At 45.0% G+C, this 17,973-nt stretch overlaps 2 protein-coding genes across 2 annotated transcripts in view; both read left to right on the top strand.

Moving 5' to 3' along the window:
- Positions 1 to 1,078: 1,078 nt before the first annotated feature.
- LOC141073445 (uncharacterized) lies at positions 1,079 to 12,772 on the top strand. The gene is made up of 4 exons (XM_073560669.1): positions 1,079 to 1,930; positions 4,035 to 4,158; positions 9,005 to 9,078; positions 12,013 to 12,772. Exons 1-4 carry the CDS (start codon positions 1,576 to 1,578, stop codon positions 12,402 to 12,404), a joined length of 945 nt encoding a protein of 314 aa, XP_073416770.1. The 5' UTR covers positions 1,079 to 1,575; the 3' UTR covers positions 12,405 to 12,772.
- Positions 12,773 to 15,064: 2,292 nt separating this feature from the next.
- Positions 15,065 to 17,973, top strand: part of LOC141073444 (uncharacterized) — an 85,603-nt gene continuing 82,694 nt past the window's right edge. Inside the window, exon 1 of the mRNA XM_073560667.1 lies at positions 15,065 to 15,498. Coding sequence (XP_073416768.1) covers positions 15,126 to 15,498 — 373 coding nt within the window. The 5' untranslated portion in view covers positions 15,065 to 15,125. The remainder of the gene's footprint in view (positions 15,499 to 17,973) is intronic.

Genomic DNA, 17,973 nt, shown 5'->3' with positions numbered 1-17,973 from the left:
CTCCCATCTTCTAGAGATGATGTCCTCCTTCTTACTTCTGCCGCGGCTCCTGCGCAGGCGCACAGATCTGCCCTTTTGAGGGCAGTGTAAAGTACTGCAGTGCACAGGCGCCGGGAAAGGTCAGAGAGGTCCGGTGCCTGCGCACTGCAGTACTTTACTCTGCCCTCAACAGGGCAGATCTGTGCGCCTGCGCAGGAGCTGAGGGAGAAGTAAGAAGGAGGACATCATTGTATGAAGATAGGAGGCGCCAGACCGGACCGCGACACCCAACGGACCAGACTGGATCCCCTGGTGAGTATAATCTACATATTTAAAATTGTTGATGATTTGTCTAGCAAGTCCAGCCTTCCTGGCTTCTGCATATGAACTCAATAGAAATAGTTCCTAATGAGACTGATCAGATCAATTCCTCCATGTTTCCACATAGTGGAATCATAGGGGATTGTATCTTTCTCCTACATCAGATGCTGAACTTTTTGATTTTTGTGCAACAATTACTAAAATTACTGACAGAGTTTTGGATAAGGGTTGGTACAGCTCACCACGCCATTGTGGTCATACATCCCAGATGGAGGTTACCGATCCTGCTGGTGATATCAGTGAAGTGGTAACATGGAGGTGGAGGAGATGATCCAGCACTGCCATCCAGGTCATAAAATAATGATTTTATTTATAATCCATTAAAAGAAAAAAAAATTATGGTTCTCGATTGTTCTTCCTCATCCGGTGTAAAGGGGCCGACAAACAAGAGCCGAAAGACTTAAATATTGCCGATTGCGCTCATTTTACGGTGTGAACTCAGCGCATGTTACTGCAACCAAAATGTTTCGGTGTGATGGTGCAATATGTGAGCATTTGGGGCCCCACTTTTATCTTTTTCCCAGGGTCCCACTTTTTCTAAAACTGTCGCTTATATTGGTTCATTTTAGTGTTTTTTTAATTTCTAAAATTAAGTAACAGTTTCATTGTTTCAGCCTTGTATCAAGGTATTATTGGTAATAGCGGTCTTTGTGTAGTTGGTTTTGTTCCATAGAAATATTATTTATTGACTCTGTAGTGGTCGTGGTGTGGCGGTATTATTTCAGCCTTGTGTCGAGGTATTATTGGTAATATCAGTCTTTTCATACTTGGAGGATATATCTAGACCTGGTTTTGTAGCAATAGAGATATCATTATGAGCCGTACATGTATGATTGTATGTGTGTAGAGTTTTATTTTTGGTGGTGGACATGTTCCTTGGGGTTTGGGTTTCTGATGACCCAACCTTGTTCCTAGTAATAAGACGTTGAGAAGTCACACACAAAGCAGCAGTAATGGTTAATATGGAGAATGTTCTCCCGTCTGTCCGGCTTTATTACTGCAGTGACCTGAGATACATTGTGATATTATATAAACCAGGAAACAGGGTTTTCTGATCTAGCATGAGGCCCCTCAAGTGAAATATCTGCAGTTTCTTGTAAATCAGCCATATGAAACATCTGCTGTTTCTTGTAAATCAGCCATAAATGTTTTCACTTTCTCTTTCCTGACTATAATACACACATCTAACACTTCACATCATCATTCCACCATTGTATGTGTCAGAGGTCGAGACTCCGAGCTTCTCCGGTGAGAACCATGCAGAGCATTCCTGAAATGACCGACTACATCAAGAACTTCAGTCTTCAGGACTGTAATAATAAGGGCTTCTCCCGAGTCCTCCTTCAGCTCTTTGGTTATTTGGGTCATGGGAAATCGTCCTTCATCAACACCTCTAAGTACGTCCTGGATGACACCGAGTACAAGATCTACGCAGACGTGAAGAATAATGATGGTGGTAACACGAAAGAGAGGTTCACCTACGAGCTCACCGACACACTCACTCTGGTGGACAACCGAGGCTGCTCCATCATGAACGAATATGAGACTGGGGAAATATTTGCACAATTAGGTAAATATCTGTATTCAAGTTTTCTATCTATCTCCATTCTGCTCCTCATACTGTCCCGTCAGTATGTCCCCATCTTCAGTGTGTCCCGTTACCTCTATATACCTTATGTGTATGGTATATATACAGCATGATGAAGCTACAGCCCCCCTCCAAGTTTGATAGCCCCCCCAGCCTCTATACACAGTATAATGTCCTCATATGATGCCGTCCACACACAGTAGGATGGCTACCCTCGCCCCCTTTACTTAATGCCCCACAGTATATTCTCCTATACCAGCACCCCCCTACTCCCGAGACATACAATGTTTTCCCCCCTAATCTGGGTTCCTTGTCTACCACAGCCTTCATATCTTCTTCTGGCAGCTTGTCTACCATTGGTGACATCCCGGAAGTAACCGGCATCTTGTGAAGTACTAAGTTACGGAGTAGGGAGCTGATGACCTGATAGCAATGTCAGTGTCCTGAGGATGCCTAGACCATTTAAAGACTTTACAGGTCAATGCAGTTGGAGCGCCCTGCAGGGCTGGGGGTTACTCGGTACTGGGCTGGTCAGGCTCTTTTAAAGGGGAAGTGTCACGGTGGCAGCGACCGTGGCCCTGGGTGTCCAGTGGTGATGGAAGTTCAAATGAGGGGAAAAGATGGTAGGATAATTGTAGGGGAAATCGTGACACCACTCATAGTATTCGGCTAGGGTAGCCGACGCTGCTATACAGGTCCTCTGGAATGGTGGTACGGCAGCAGAGATATGGTGTAGCTCCCCACGGGAAGAGCTGTGTCCCAGGGCAGCTAAGATGTTAACTGGTGAGTTGGTGACTGTGATGTTATGTGCAATGTTAAGCAAATGGGACGCAAATGACAAAAATGACACAGTGAGGTGCAGTTTCATGGCTTTTACTCACACTTGACCTGTGCTCACGTGTCCCGCTTAGCATTGTGTCCTCCGAGTAAGGGGTCCAGCCAACTCTCAGTTAATTTGGGAAACACCGTTCCAGGACTTCCTTTTGTGTCTTCTCTCTCTTTCTGGTCGTCTCCCTGTGCTGGTCTTTCCTTTCCTCTTGCCTAGCACCTTCACAACAGTGTCCCTAAGCCAGCAGCCTTGGACCTTACCGGGCGACGTGGGTCAGGCCCCGGGATCTTCTACCTGGTCACCTTTTCAGGGAATTGATGTGGATGTGGCTGAGGTACTTGCAGTCACCTCAGCCTCCGGCTTGCCAGCTGAGTCTGTCTTCTTCTCCACTGGGCTCATGGGCCGGTACCCTCACTGCGACCTAGTCCTTCCAAACTGGAGCGGGCCCCACGGGTGGCTTATCACACTTCCCGTGCCCCTCAGGACTCCTTCTGTTCTCTCTAAACTTCCTTTCAGTTCTTCTTCCTTCACTCTGGCTTGGACTCCTCTTACTCCTTCTCTGTCCTGTCACCAACTGACTGACTGGATCTTTCCAGATCAATCTTCTGTTTACCTCACACTAACTCCACCCACTCACTGTCACTGATTGGCTACACTCCTTGACACCCCATATCCTTAGCCCTCCCTCTTCTCTACCTTTCTCACTCACCTACCAACACCCTTTCCTAGCCAGCCTGGGATGAGGCCGTCCTCCCGAAGGGTACACCCAGATGCCCTGACTGAACTAGCGTGTGTTGCGTACAAGTGTTGAAGTCCCAGGTGGCGCTGCCTCCTTACCTGAGGGTGGGATACCACACCTCTGTTGCGACTGGACCCTCAGGGGCGCCACACAGTCTGTGTCTGGACTGGCCCACCTGGTGCCATTTGCCCTAGGGTCAGTCTGACTTGCTTCCGGGGAAGGCAAAATGGCGCACCTAATAGTCCCCACAGACCTCCACCTAAGACGAAATGCTCATCTCACATAACGGCAGCAGTGGACCTGTGGGTACAGCACATCAGCACCTCCCTAATCACTTTTTTTGTGAACATCATGAACCAAATTGCAAATTGTTTGAAATCGCTCCATACAGAAGTCTACTGATGACACAGACCTCAGGGAACATTGTACCAATGATCAACTCTGATTCTTCACCAGTTTCTGAAACTTCTTTGTACTTTCCTCCTCTGATATTACATTTTTTCTTCTTTTTTCTTCAGGTAATTTGTTGCCACTCAATCAAACAGTATCGTGGAGTAAGGGCATCGGATTGGTGGACAGAATCGTCCAGGCGGAGCGCCTTGTGCAGACATCGGATTTCATTTATCCGATATTTGTCTACAGGTTAGTGATTGAGCTGAATACTGGATACTTATGTTCATCATTATACTCTAGATTGCAAAATTATTCACCCCCTTGGCATTTTTCATGTTTTGCACAACCTGAAATTTCACTGTTGCTTTTGAGAGTTTGCATCAGTTAATGTAAAGAACGTGCCGACACCTGCGAACATTTGGATTTCTTTTTGTTGTGAAGCAAACAACAAATAGGACAAAATAACTGAAAACGTCAGTGTATATAACTATTCACCCCCTAAAGTCAGTACTTTGCAGAGCAACCTTTTGTGATGGTTACAGGATAAGTCTCTATGAACTTTCCACATCCTGCTACTGGGATTTTTGCCCATTCCTCAAGGCAAAACTGCTTCAGCTCCTTCAAGTTAGATGGTTTCCTCTGGTGAACAGCAATCTTCAAGTCTGACCATAGATCTTCAATTGGAGTAAGGTCTGGACTGTGACTTGGTCACTCCACAATATTTACACATTTCTCCTTAAACTCCTCGAGTTAGCAGTGTCTTTTGGGTCATTGTCTTGTTGGGAGGTGAACCTTCGTCACAGTCTCAAATCACTGACAGACTGAATCAGGTTTTGCTCAAGAACATTCCCGTATTTCGCACCATCCATCGTTCACTCGACTCGGACCATTTTCCCTGTCCCTGCTGCCGAAAAACCTCCCCACAGCAGGATGCTGCCACCACCATATTTCACTGTGAGGATGTTGTTTTTGGGGTGATGAGCAGTGTTGGTTTGGCACCAGACATAATGTTTACCTTGGTGGCCAAAAAGTTCCATTTTGGTGTTATCTGACTACAGCACCTTGCTCCATAAATTTGGGGAGTCTCCCACATTTCTTTTGATAAACTCAAAACGAGCCTTACATTTTTTGTGTGTTAGGAATGGCTTTTTTCTGATCACTCTGCCACAATGGCCACATCTATGTAATGTATGGCTTATTGTGGTCGTGTGGACATATACTCCCATCTCTGCTTGTGAACTCTGCAGCTCATTCAGGGTTACCTTTGGTCTCTGTGCTGCCTCTCTGATTAATGCCCTCCTTGCCCTGCTGATAGTTTTGGTGGGTGTCCTCTCTTGGCAGGTTTTTGGTGGTACCATGTTCTTTTCAGTTGATGATAATGGATTTGGTGGTGCTGAGGGGATAATCAGAGATTGGAATTTTTTTTTATAACCCAACCCTGACTTGCACTTCTCAACAACTTTGTCCCTCACTTGTTTGGAAATTTCCTTGTTCTTCAGGGTGTTGTTTGGAGATCTCCTTGGTCATCATGGTGGTGTTTAGAGATCTCCTTGGTCTTCCAGATATTGTTTGGAGATTTCCTTGGTCTTTATGGTGTTGTTTGGAGATGTCTTTGGTCTTCGTGATGTTGTTTGGAGATCTCATTGGTCTTCATGCTGTTGTTTGGAGTTTTTATTGGTCTTCTTGGTGCTGTTTTTTGAGATTTCCTTGATCTTCATGGTGGCGTTTGGAGATCTCCTTGGTCTTCATGGTGCTGTTTTTGGAGATCTCCTTGATCTTCATGTGGTGTTTGGAGATCTCCTTGGTCTTCATGGTGGTGTTTGGAGATCTCATTGGTCTTCATGGTTTTGTTTGGAAATCTCCTTGGTCTTCATGGTGTTGTTTGGAGATCATATTGGTCTTCATGGTGTTGTTTGGAGATCTCCTTGGTCTTCATGGTGTTGTTTGGAGATCACATTGGTCTTCATGGTGTTGTTTGGAGATCTCCTTGGTCTTCATGGTTTTGTTTGGAGATCTCCTTGGTCTTCATGGTGTTGTTTGGAGATCTCCTTGGACTTCATGGTGTTGTTTGGAGATCACATTGGTCTTCATGGTGTTGTTTGGAGATCTCCTTGGTCTTCATGGTGTTGTTTGGAGATCACATTGGTCTTCATGGTGTTGTTTGGAGATCACATTGGTCTTCATGGTGTTGTTTGGAGATCTCTTTAGTCTTCATGGTGTTGTTTGGAGATCTCCTTGGTCTTCATGGTGTTGTTTGGAGATCACATTGGTCTTCATGGTGTTGTTTGGAAATCACATTGGTCTTCATGGTGTTGTTTGGAGATCTCCTTAGTCTTCATGGTGTTGTTTGGAGATCTCCTTGGTCTTCATGGTGTTGTTTGGAGATCACATTGGTCTTCATGGTGTTGTTTGGAGATCTCCTTGGTCTTCATGGTGTTGTTTGGAGATCACATTGGTCTTCATGGTGTTGTTTGGAGATCACATTGGTCTTCATGGTGTTGTTTGGAGATCTCCTTGATCTTCATGTGGTGTTTGGAGATCTCCTTGGTCTTCATGGTGGTGTTTGGAGATCTCATTGGTCTTCATGGTTTTGTTTGGAAATCTCCTTGGTCTTCATGGTGTTGTTTGGAGATCATATTGGTCTTCATGGTGTTGTTTGGAGATCTCCTTGGTCTTCATGGTGTTGTTTGGAGATCACATTGGTCTTCATGGTGTTGTTTGGAGATCTCCTTGGTCTTCATGGTTTTGTTTGGAGATCTCCTTGGTCTTCATGGTGTTGTTTGGAGATCTCCTTGGACTTCATGGTGTTGTTTGGAGATCACATTGGTCTTCATGGTGTTGTTTGGAGATCTCCTTGGTCTTCATGGTGTTGTTTGGAGATCACATTGGTCTTCATGGTGTTGTTTGGAGATCACATTGGTCTTCATGGTGTTGTTTGGAGATCTCTTTAGTCTTCATGGTGTTGTTTGGAGATCTCCTTGGTCTTCATGGTGTTGTTTGGAGATCACATTGGTCTTCATGGTGTTGTTTGGAAATCACATTGGTCTTCATGGTGTTGTTTGGAGATCTCCTTAGTCTTCATGGTGTTGTTTGGAGATCTCCTTGGTCTTCATGGTGTTGTTTGGAGATCACATTGGTCTTCATGGTGTTGTTTGGAGATCTCCTTGGTCTTCATGGTGTTGTTTGGAGATCACATTGGTCTTCATGGTGTTGTTTGGAGATCACATTGGTCTTCATGGTGTTGTTTGGATATTTCCTTGATCTTCATGGTGTTGATTGGCTAGTAACACCTCTTCTTAATGGTGTTATATCTTCCATGGCCTTTCAAAGAAGGTAAAGTGTATATACTGACACATGTGAGACTTAGGTTGCACACAGGGGGACGTCCTGTCACTAAGTATGCAATTAAGGAAGGGAATTCCTTGCACCACAATTTTTTAGGAGCTTCATAGCAAAATTGGTGAATACATCTGCACATGCCACATTTTAGTTATTTGATTCCATAAATTTAATTTATACCAATATTTTTATCATTTCACCTTCTTAGACTATTTACCGCTGATGCATCACACACAAATCTGATTACAGTAATATGTAAACACAGGTTGTATTGTAACGAAAAAGGTAAAAAGCCAAGGGAGTGAATAATTTTGCAAGCTGCTGTAAACTGTTTACTGAGCTAAAGGTAATATCCGGTATATTTAGTTCACTCCGATATACTGGATATTGCTGTGTGTAACATGAGAAGGAAGATAAAATGTGTCTGACGGACTATTTTTCAGTATCAGGACCAGACAGTGCACAAATGCATCTAATGTATATGTAGTTCCAAATGTTAGGCATCGAGTTTCCCCCACTGCACAGGGGGAATCTCAAGCCATGTCCTCTCTAGTCTCCCATTCCTCTCCAACCAGAGAGGAGACTGCTCAGAAAAGACATCGGTCCCAGTGCCTTGCCCAGCCTAAAGCTAGGCATCTGGTTGCTTCTCCTGGCTCTGCTATTGTAACATGCGTGAGTCATCAGCAAGCAGACGCTCCTGGGACTAAGTCCTGCCTTTCCCCTACTGAGCATGCTCGTGGGACGACCTCTCATTGGAGGTCGGAGATCACATGTGCAGGTCCCGTTCCTGCTCGGATTGGTCCACTACTGGGAAGGTCCCGGAAGGACGCCACTATAAAAGAGCCGCATGGCCGCTCGGCCATGCGCTAGTATAGACTCTTATGCTAAAGCTGTGTATGATGACGGATACATGTATCTGGTGACTGACTCATTGGAAACCCCTACCCTTGGTTGTGCCTGTTGTTAGGGTCTAGTGGTTAGAGTCAGCGCCTGTCAGTGGCTAGGCTTTAGGTCATAGTGCTCCAGGTCAGCACCTCACGTAGCGCCATATTGCGCCATCCAGCTCAAGGCACATAAGTGCCGCATCTACGGCGGCGCCGAGTGCTGGTGAGTCTAGAGGGACTCCGACCCTGTGTCTTGGGGCAGAATCCTGTGACTTTACACCAGTGCTCACTTCGCCGAGCTCTGTGAGCTTAACAGGCTTCGGCGAATATATTCGGCGGTAGTGCGGCTCTGTGAGGCAACAGAGTCCGCCTCGTACACACCGGGTGACGTTAACCCATGTGTGTTCATTTATTACGCCGCCATATAGTATCTGCCATTACTTAGCTGCAGTATTCCATCTCTGCACAGTGAACCCCGGGCTGCGAACGCACCATATACCATCTCTTTTATTCGGTGCGTTCCGCAAGCCCCTAACACCAACTTAGAATAAACTCAATGTCCGTGGTGTAGGTACACCAGAACTAGGCCGGAGCCAGGTAAGACAGCACTGCGTATGCTCATCCAGGGGGAACCGCCGCAGGATAGATCCAGTGGTAACCGGAGTGGTAGACAAAGCCTAGAGTGAAACCGCAAGGGGCAGAGGTCAAAATAAGTGATATTCACACTAATGATTGGATAAGTATGGGAATTGTTAGAAGACCACTGTGTGAGATGATAATAAACCTTAAAGCTAATGATTTTAACAGTGTGAACAGTCTCTGTAGGATTTTCTATTCGCAAACATGTGATTATCATTTTTTTGTATTTGCAGTGTAAAAAAAGGACTTTCCAATAATGAAGCAGTCGAAATAAAGGAGCTACTGACCACAGCCAGAAACCTAACAGGTAACATAGTAACATAGCTAGCAAGGCCGAAAAAAGCCCTGTGTCCATCCAGTTCAGCCTATATTCCGTCAGAATAAATCCCCAGATCTACGTCATTCTAAAGAACCTAATCACTGTAAGATACAATATTGTTACGCTCCAGGATGACATCCAGGCCTCTCTTGAACCCCTCGACTGGGTTCGCCATCACCACCTCCTCAGGCAGGGAATTCCAGATTCTCACTGCCCTAACAGTAAAGAATCCTCTTCTATGTTGGTGGAAAAACTTTTTCTCCTCCAGACACAGAGAATGCCCCCTTGTGACCATCGCCTTCCTTGGTATAAACAGATCCTCGGAGAGATATTTGTATTGTCCCCTTATATACTTATACATGGTTATTAGATCGTCCCTCAGTCCTCTTTTTTCTAGACTAAATAATCCTAATTTTGCTAATCTCTCTGGGTATTGTAGTTCCCCCATCCCCTTTATTCATTTTGTTGCCCTCCTTTGTACTCGCTCTAGTTCCATTATATCCTTCCTGAGCACCGGTGCCCAAAACTGTACCCAGTACTCCATGTGCGGTGTAACCAGGGATTTGTACAGAGGCAGTATAATGCTCTCATCATGTGTATCCAGACCTCTTTTTTATGCACCCCATGATCCTGTTTGCCTTGGCAGCCGCTGCCTGGCACTGGCTGCTCCAGGTAAGATTACCATTAACTAGGATCCCCAAGTCCTTCTCCAGGTCAGATTTACCCAGTGGTTTCCCGTTCAGTGTGTAACGGTGATATTGATTCCTTCTTCCCATGTGTGTAACCTTACATTTAGCAGTGTTACACCCCTGTAAGCAGGTTGCGGGATGCACCCCAATAGAGCTGGCACACAATGATGTTTTCTTCTATTTCTTTATAATTTTCTCATCCAATGATTCTGATCATCCCACAATATATTCAGAATAAGGCCGGAGTCACACTAGTGATTTTTAAATCGGTCCGATTTTGTTCCTGCAAAGTCGGACGAATATAATGTGTCATGCGAGTACAATCTTATTTTTCAAACCTAGCATCCGATTTACATTCAAATGCAGTGCGATTTTAACATGAGCTTTTATATACAGCAAACACACACACATATACTGTATATAAAGGCTAGTATACAGCTGTGAGCTGATATTAATAGCCTGGGAAGCTCCAGGGGTATTGTTAGAAAAAATAAGACTTTCCTACTTTTTAAGTAAGATCTCCCTGAACAGGAGTTAGGTCGGCTTATATACGATTTTGACCCATAGACTTACATTAGTGTCTATTTTTCCAGTCTCATAACCACATATGGTGATCTGTCGCTATGTTCGTAGCTCCTACCATATTAGAAGAACACTAATAACTTATTGGAATATTCATATTAGTTATTTATACATTACCTTAGTTTGAAAAACTAAAGCCTATGGCCTATGACCTTTGAGTACCATTTGTTGTCTCCAAATAGTCACATATTGACAGTTCTGACAAAAGTCCTATAGTTCTGACGAACAGTAACTCAGTCACCCACTAACCAGAGTCTCTGCTTGCTAGTTAGATTAGACCCTGCATATGTTAAAGGGAAACTGTCACCCCATTTTTCGACTATCAGCTGCCGGTACCGCCATCAGGGACTTATCTACAGCATTCTGTAGCATTCTGGGTGTCGCGGTCCGGTCCGGCGCCTCCCTTCTTCTAACGGTGACATCTTCTTCATTGCTTCCCGTCGTGGCTCCTGCGCAGGCGCGCTGCTCTGCCCTCAACAGGACCCACAACAGGCAGCAAAGAAGAGGACGTCACCGTTAGAAGATGGGAGGCGCCGGACCGGACCGCGACATCCATCGGACCAAAACCACCCCCGGGTGAGTATAATATAACTCCTTTTTCTTCTCTTCCAGGTTACATTGGGGCTTATCTACAGCATTACAGAATGCATTACAGAATGCTGTAGATAAGCCCCTGATGCCGGTGCTGGCAGCTGATAGGTGAAAAAGGTGACAGATTCCCTTTAAGTAATCTATATTTTCATTATTTAAATACTAATGTTTTACAGGCATTACCCCCTTCCCAGGCTATAAGCATCTGCACCCAGCTGTCAGCTTTCCCTCTGCTGGTTACAATAATTGAGCAGAAGCCCACGCCATTTTTTCAGAAAAATAATCTTTTAATAATTAAATACACATCCGGTAAGCTGCACACACTGCACTATTGTATATGTCACTGACATCTATATATCTGCCTATTCTATGTGTCTTTCCTGTACGTAATCCATCTCTTCTATCCTCCTGCTGTGATTTTACACTACACGGCTGCTGAATTATTGGCTTTTCTTCTATCTATGTAATATAAATTCAGATATATACTGTATGTGTGTCACTGACATCTATATACTGTATATACGTATTCTATGGATATATATCTTTTCTAACCTGTCACACTGTGATTATACGGTATGTGACACATGAGTTGTCGGCTTTTCCAAGGAGATCAGTGGGTAAAAATCGGATGGCACACGCATGGTCCGAGTGCTGTGCAATTTTTTTTTTCTCGCACCCGTTGAGTTCTATCGCTGAATGCGATCCGAGCTTGGAAAAAAAAATCGCAGATGAACACGCAATGATAGAATAACATTGGTCCGAATGGAATACAATTTTTAATCAGATTGGTTTTGTCCGATTTCATCTAAAGTGGGAATGAGCCCTAAGATGAGGCCACATGTCATGTCTGACTCTGTATGATGTTTGCTCTAGTCCTACAGGTAAAGTTTGACATTTTCCTTTCTCGTCTGTCAGAAATGACCATGAATAGAAAACTGAGTAATCTCCTTATTATAGATTTATCTAGATCTTTCGTCCATAGTTCCACCATCTGTAGATCCTGCAGGACGTAGAGCTCCTCATTACACAGATATTCAGGAGAACATTTCTTCTTTTGCAGGAATTTTCCCTTTAGTTGTTCTCACCCATAAGACCAACTCTAACCTGGGAGACGTCAGGACCAAGTTTGAGAACATGGATGTGGAGAGGATCTTCCCTCTTGAGAACTTCACCCCTGAAGATCACATGAAGACAAGAGGAAAACATGAAGATGTTCTGAAGCTCTTCATTGAAATCATTAAAGACATTGAATATCGAATGGAAAGATTTTCTTCCCCAGAGGATGAAAGAGAAAAAAGGAAACAATTTGTACTTAATTTTGTGTATGAAAGAGAATTAAGAAAGAAGGAAGAGGAAGTGAAGAAAAAGCTCAAAGAGGAAGAGAGACTCAGAGAGGAAGCGAGACGCAGAGAGAGTGAGAAAGGGGCGGAAGGTGGATGCACTTTATTGTAAATGTAGAGGGGACTTACCTTTACATTTCCTTCCTACTCAGTCCATATTGACCGTTACCATTGTTTTATGTTCTCAGCTCCTATTTAGACCTATGCATCTCTATGGTAACAGACTACAAACAATCAGTGTGGTCGGATCCTTTGGTTAGACTTTCTTTAATCTAAGCACTTCTTTTATCAAAATTTCTGAATGTCCTTATTCTGCAGCTAGAAAGAGAAATAAGCAGGGATGGGGCATCAGACTCCACAGTTATTGATATATTAGGTCTGTATTGGAGCATAAAACAGATGTAGATGTTTATCCAAGACAATATACAAAGTATTTTTTATATAGCCATAATATGCATAATAAAAATAGTTAAAAATGTGTACATATTCCTTAAATGCACTGCTAGTGTCATGGTTAGGACATGGTTAATGTCCTGTTCTCACAGGGTTAACTTTTGCTGGCCTCCCTCTGGATCTGGGAGGGGTATTTATACTCACTCCAGACTAGGATTCTCTGTCAGTTATATTGCTGTTCTGGTGTGTCTGACCCCTGGTGTGCGTGTATTCTGCGTTGCTTGTTTGCTTCCCGTGTATGACCCGGCTTGTTCCTTCACTCTGTACTCTGTCTCTCGTTTTGGCACTATTGTCTTTTCCGGTTCTGACCTCCTGGCTTGGCTATCGTTACTCCGTTACTGTTTACCCCTATTGTACCGTCCATTGCCCGTTCTGGTTTTCTGATCTATTGCTACGTCCTGACTATCCATTCTGTCTAATCCTTTGTTACTGTCCTGCTATCTCGTGCTTTGACCCGGCTTGATCTGGTTTCTGTCTCTGTCTATGCCCCTTGGTAACATTGTCCTGTAGTTACCTTTCTAGGAGTTTCCCTGCAGCTCCTAGATCTGTGGAGCTTAGGCCACGCCCCCAGCAGTCATGTGCTTCAGGTCCTGATAGTCTGAAGCATGCATCGTCACCGCTCCTGCCCTGCTCCACAGGTATCTTTGAGCACTGTTTTTGTACTCAGGACACGCGCACTGGCTCAGTGAGCAAATGCAGTGCGGTGTTCCTGACACCTAGTCCGTGTCGGCAAACCTGACCTCTGGGATCAGCAGCAACAGTACCAGGATCTGCCCAGAAGTGGTACCTGGTGGCTTCCTGTAGCCCACTCTGTCTCCACTATCAGGAGCTCCAATGAACGCCAAGTAGCCGCATAGCTATGACCCTTCCTGGGCAGGCCCGGTCCTGTGGCACAGTGGGTCTACAAGTACACTTGTGCCACCGTTGGGTTTAACAAAGCCTTTTATTGTGTCATCTGCGTATTTAAGATTGTTGATGATTTGTCTAGCAAGTCCAGCCTTCCTGGCTTCTGCATATGAACTCAATAGAAATAGTTCCTAATGAGATTGTTTCCACATAGAGGAATCATAGGGGATTGTATCTTTCTCCAACACTAGATTCTGAACTTTTTGTTTTTTGTGCAACAATTACTAAAATTACTGACAGAGTTTTGGATAAGGGTTGGTACAGCTCACCACGCCATTGTGGTCATACATCCCAGATGGAGGTTACCGATCCTGCTGGTGATATCAGTGAAGTGGTAACATGGAGGTGGAGGAGATGATCCAGCACTGCCATCCAGGTCATAAAATAATGATTTTATTTATATTCCATTAAAAGAAAAAAAAATGATTGTTCTCGATTGTTCTTCCTCATCCGGTGTAAAGAGGCCGACAAACAAGAGGCGAAAGACTTAAATATTGCAGATTGCGCTCATTTTACGGTGTGAACTCAGCGCATGTTACTGCAACCAAAATGTTTCGGTGTGATGGTGCAATATGTGAGCATTTGGGGCCCCACTTTTATCTTTTTCCCAGGTCCCCACTTTATCTAAAACTGGCGGTTATATTGGTTCATTTTAGTGTTTTTTTAATTTCTTAAATTAAGTAACAGTTTCATTGTTTCAGCCTTGTATCGAGGTATTATTGGTAATATTGTTCTCTCTCTGTAGTTGGTTTTCTTCCATAGAAGTATTATTTATTGACTCTGTAGTGGTCGTGGTGTGGCGGAATTATTTCAGCCTTGTGTAGAGGCATTATCGGCGGCACGGTGGCTCAGTGGTTAGCATTGCAGCGCTGGGGTCCTGGGTTCGAATCCCACCAAGGACAACATCTGCAAGGAGTTTGTATGTTCTCCCCGTGTTTGCGTGGGTTTCCTCCCACAATCTAAAGACATACTGATAGGGAATTTAGATTGTGAGCCCCATTGGGGACAGTGATAATGTGTGCAAACCGTAAAGCGCTGCGGAATATGTTAGCGCTATATAAAGATTATTATAATTGGTAATAATGGTCTTTTCATACTTGGAGGAAATATCTAGACCTGGAATTGCAGCAATAGAGATATCATGAGCCGTACATGTATGATTGTATGTGTGTAGTTTTTTTTTGGTGGCATTTAGAAGTCACACACAAAGCAGCAGTAATGGTAATATGGAGAATGAAAGTCAGTAATGGATAATATGGAGAATGTTCTCCCGTCTGTCCGGCTTTATTACTGCAGTGACCTGAGATACATTGTGATATTATATAAACCAGGAAACAGGGTTTTCTGATCTAGCATGAGGCCCCTCAAGTGAAATATCTGCAGTTTCTTGTAAATCAGCCATAAATGTTTTCACTTTCACTTTCCTGACTATAATACACACATCTAACACTTCACATCATCATTCCACCATTGTATGTGTCAGAGGTCGAGACTCCGAGCATCTCCGGTGAGAACCATGCAGAGCATTCCTGAAATGACCGACTACATCAAGAACTTCAGTCTTCAGGACTGTAATAATAAGGGCTTCTCCCGAGTCCTCCTCCAGCTCTTTGGTTTTATGGGTCATGGGAAATCGTCCTTCATCAACACCTGTAAGTACGTCCTGGATGACACCGAGTTCAAGACCTACGCTAATGCAGCTGATGCAGAAATGGACGAAGAAGATGGAGGTGCTAACACCACGGAGAGGATCACCTACGAGCTCACCGACACACTCACTCTGGTGGACAACCGAGGCTGCTCCGTCATGAACGAATATGAGACTGGGGAAATATTTGCACAATTAGGTAAATATCTGCATTCAAGCTTTCTATCTATCTCCATTCTGCTCCTCATACTGTCCCGTCAGTATGTCCCCATCTTCAGTGTGTCCCGGTACCTCTATATACCTTATGTGTATGGTATATATACAGCATGATGCAGCTACAGCCCCCCTCTAAGTATGATAGCCCCCCCAGCCTCTATACACAGTATAATGTCCTCATATGATGCCGTCCACACACAGTAGGATGGCTGCCCTCGCCCCCTTTACTTAATGCCCCACAGTACATTCCCCTATACGAGAACCCCCCTACTGCAGAGACATATGATGAACATAAATGAAGTTTCCCCCCTAATCTGGGCTCCTTGTCTACCACACCCTTTATATCTTCTTATGGCAGCTTGTCTACCAGTGGCAGCAGGCCGGAAGTAGCCTGCATCTTGTGGCATAATAAGTAAGTTACGGAGTAGGGAGCTGATGACCTGATAGCATTATCAGTGTCCTGAGGATGCCTAGACCATTAAGACACTTTACAGGTCAATGCAGTCCGTGTCTGGAGTGGCCCACCTGGTGCCATTTGTCCGGGCATCAGCCTGGTCCTGCTCCCTGGGCAAGGTGTAATGGCGCCCCTAAGAGTCACCTCAGACCTCCGCCTAAGACGAGATGCTCATCTCACTTAACGGCAGCAGTGGACCTGTGGGTACAGCACATCACGTGAATCTGTGGATTATTATTAACTCGCTGAGAATTTCACACCTATTTTCAATCTGTTTCAGCACTGAACTAGTAAACCACTATCAGAAGAGGACTTTTTCTTTTCCTTTGTAGATGCTCTAAATGCCATTCCCTGCACTGTACAAGTATACAGCGGCGCTGCATTCCCTGCCCTCGTCTTTTATACTGACTGTGATAAGTCCACCTGATCGTCTGTGATAGACCTTGTGATGTGCAAGAAAAGAAGAAAAAAGCACTACTGTAAGGTATGCACACTACACCTGAAAAAATAATGTAAAACTTTATTGGCACACAATTACAAAAGATGACATAAAACATAAATGAAAACATGTGGGTACAACCACTCACGCCCCGTGCAAATAATGGATATAAGATTTCAGCACAATTGCATGTGTATATCACATGCCTTGCAAAAGTTATTCAATATGTCTCATGATCATTAGTACCTGATCCGATCTAGGGTCTGTAAGGCTTACATGTGTAGGGAAGGTGGACTGACGGACAGACCTGTCTGTAGTGGGAAGGCGGAGGTGTAGCGCAGTGTAGGTGTGAAACCACTGAGATAAAGAGAAGGGGGTGCAGTATTGTAGTTTGACCATTAGAGGGCAGTGGAGAGTGTGTAAGTGAGACTGAATAACTGCCATTGGTCAGAGAAACTGTCAGGTGATGGTGGGCGGAGTTACCAGAACTGGAAGTATAAGAGGTTGAGGGAAGGTTCTGGAAGGGTCAGTCAGCGAGGGAGGAAGTTCTGCTGAGGAGAAAGAGACAGTGGAAAGGCTCCAGAGGGGACTGACAGTTGAGGCGGTCACGGGGGGGGTGGCCCAGAGGACAGTAGCCGCAGACGAAGACGGTCCGGGGCTATCATACGGACGGTGTGCTCAGACTGGTGCAGCGCTGTGGTGGATGGGTCTAGGGCAGCCACAGTGAAAAAAGCCACAAAGGACACCAAGACTATAGTAACAGAGGAAGTGAAGGTACCCGGGCCTGTGTATAGAGAAAAGTGAAGCTGCTGTGGTGAATTGCGGTGGTTGTCAGAAGGACGGCCAATAAAAACGGACCTGTTGAATACAAACTCTGTCTCGGACTCGTGTCTGTCTGCGGCAAGAAGCGGGTCACCCCCCAGTCGGCCCACCTGCCTACACATGCATAAAACAATAAATGGACTGGTTCTCTATTACCGCCTCAATGACCCAGTTGAGGGTCTAAGACACTTGAAGATCTCAAGCTACAGTATCAAGTGACCCCTGCTGGCAAAATGCCATGTCAGATCCGATACCCAGGCAGTGGTAAGAAGAAAATGGCTTAGAATGGCCCAATGAAAAGATAGTTAATGGTAACACTGCCGATGAGGAGGGAAAATCTCCAGCAGAACTGCCGAAGGCTACTCAGATAGAGACTTAACACTAAACGATGCACCAGCGATCCCGACAACGATACGACCTGGTCAGGATCGCTGGTGTCTCACTACATGATCGGTGGTGAGCTGCCACACAGGCCGCCTCACCAGCGATCAGGACCAGCGAGGACGCTGGTATCCAAGACACACAGCGGGTAACTAAGTGATGCGCGCGATGCGCGCTGGCCAGCGGGAGACCAACAATCAAAAAATGGCCCAGGACATTCCTGCACGATCAGCGATAACCGGCGGGGGGGGGGGGGGGGGCGGTCGCTGATACGTGTCACACACAGCGATGTCGCTGGTGAGATCGATGAGGCGTCACAAAATCAGCGATCTCGCTAGTGATCTCGCTGTGTGTGACGGGGC

This window comes from Dendrobates tinctorius, unplaced genomic scaffold (genome assembly GCF_039654945.1).
Source record: "Dendrobates tinctorius isolate UK_male_01 unplaced genomic scaffold, ASM3965494v1 ptg000301l, whole genome shotgun sequence".
In the NCBI taxonomy this organism is placed as follows: Eukaryota; Metazoa; Chordata; class Amphibia; order Anura; family Dendrobatidae; genus Dendrobates; species Dendrobates tinctorius.
The sequence above is the reverse complement of the archived record's forward strand: the minus strand, read 5'-3'. Positions and strand labels throughout refer to the sequence as shown.

Coding starts and splice junctions, on each gene's coding strand:
- LOC141073445 (XM_073560669.1), top strand. CDS start 1,576: ATGTGTCAGAGGTCGAGACTCCGAGCTTCTCCGGTGAGAACCATGCAG. Junction 4,159..9,004: donor TATCCGATATTTGTCTACAG/GTTAGTGATTGA, acceptor TTGTATTTGCAG/TGTAAAAAAAGGACTTTCCA. Junction 9,079..12,012: donor CACAGCCAGAAACCTAACAG/GTAACATAGTAA, acceptor CTTCTTTTGCAG/GAATTTTCCCTTTAGTTGTT.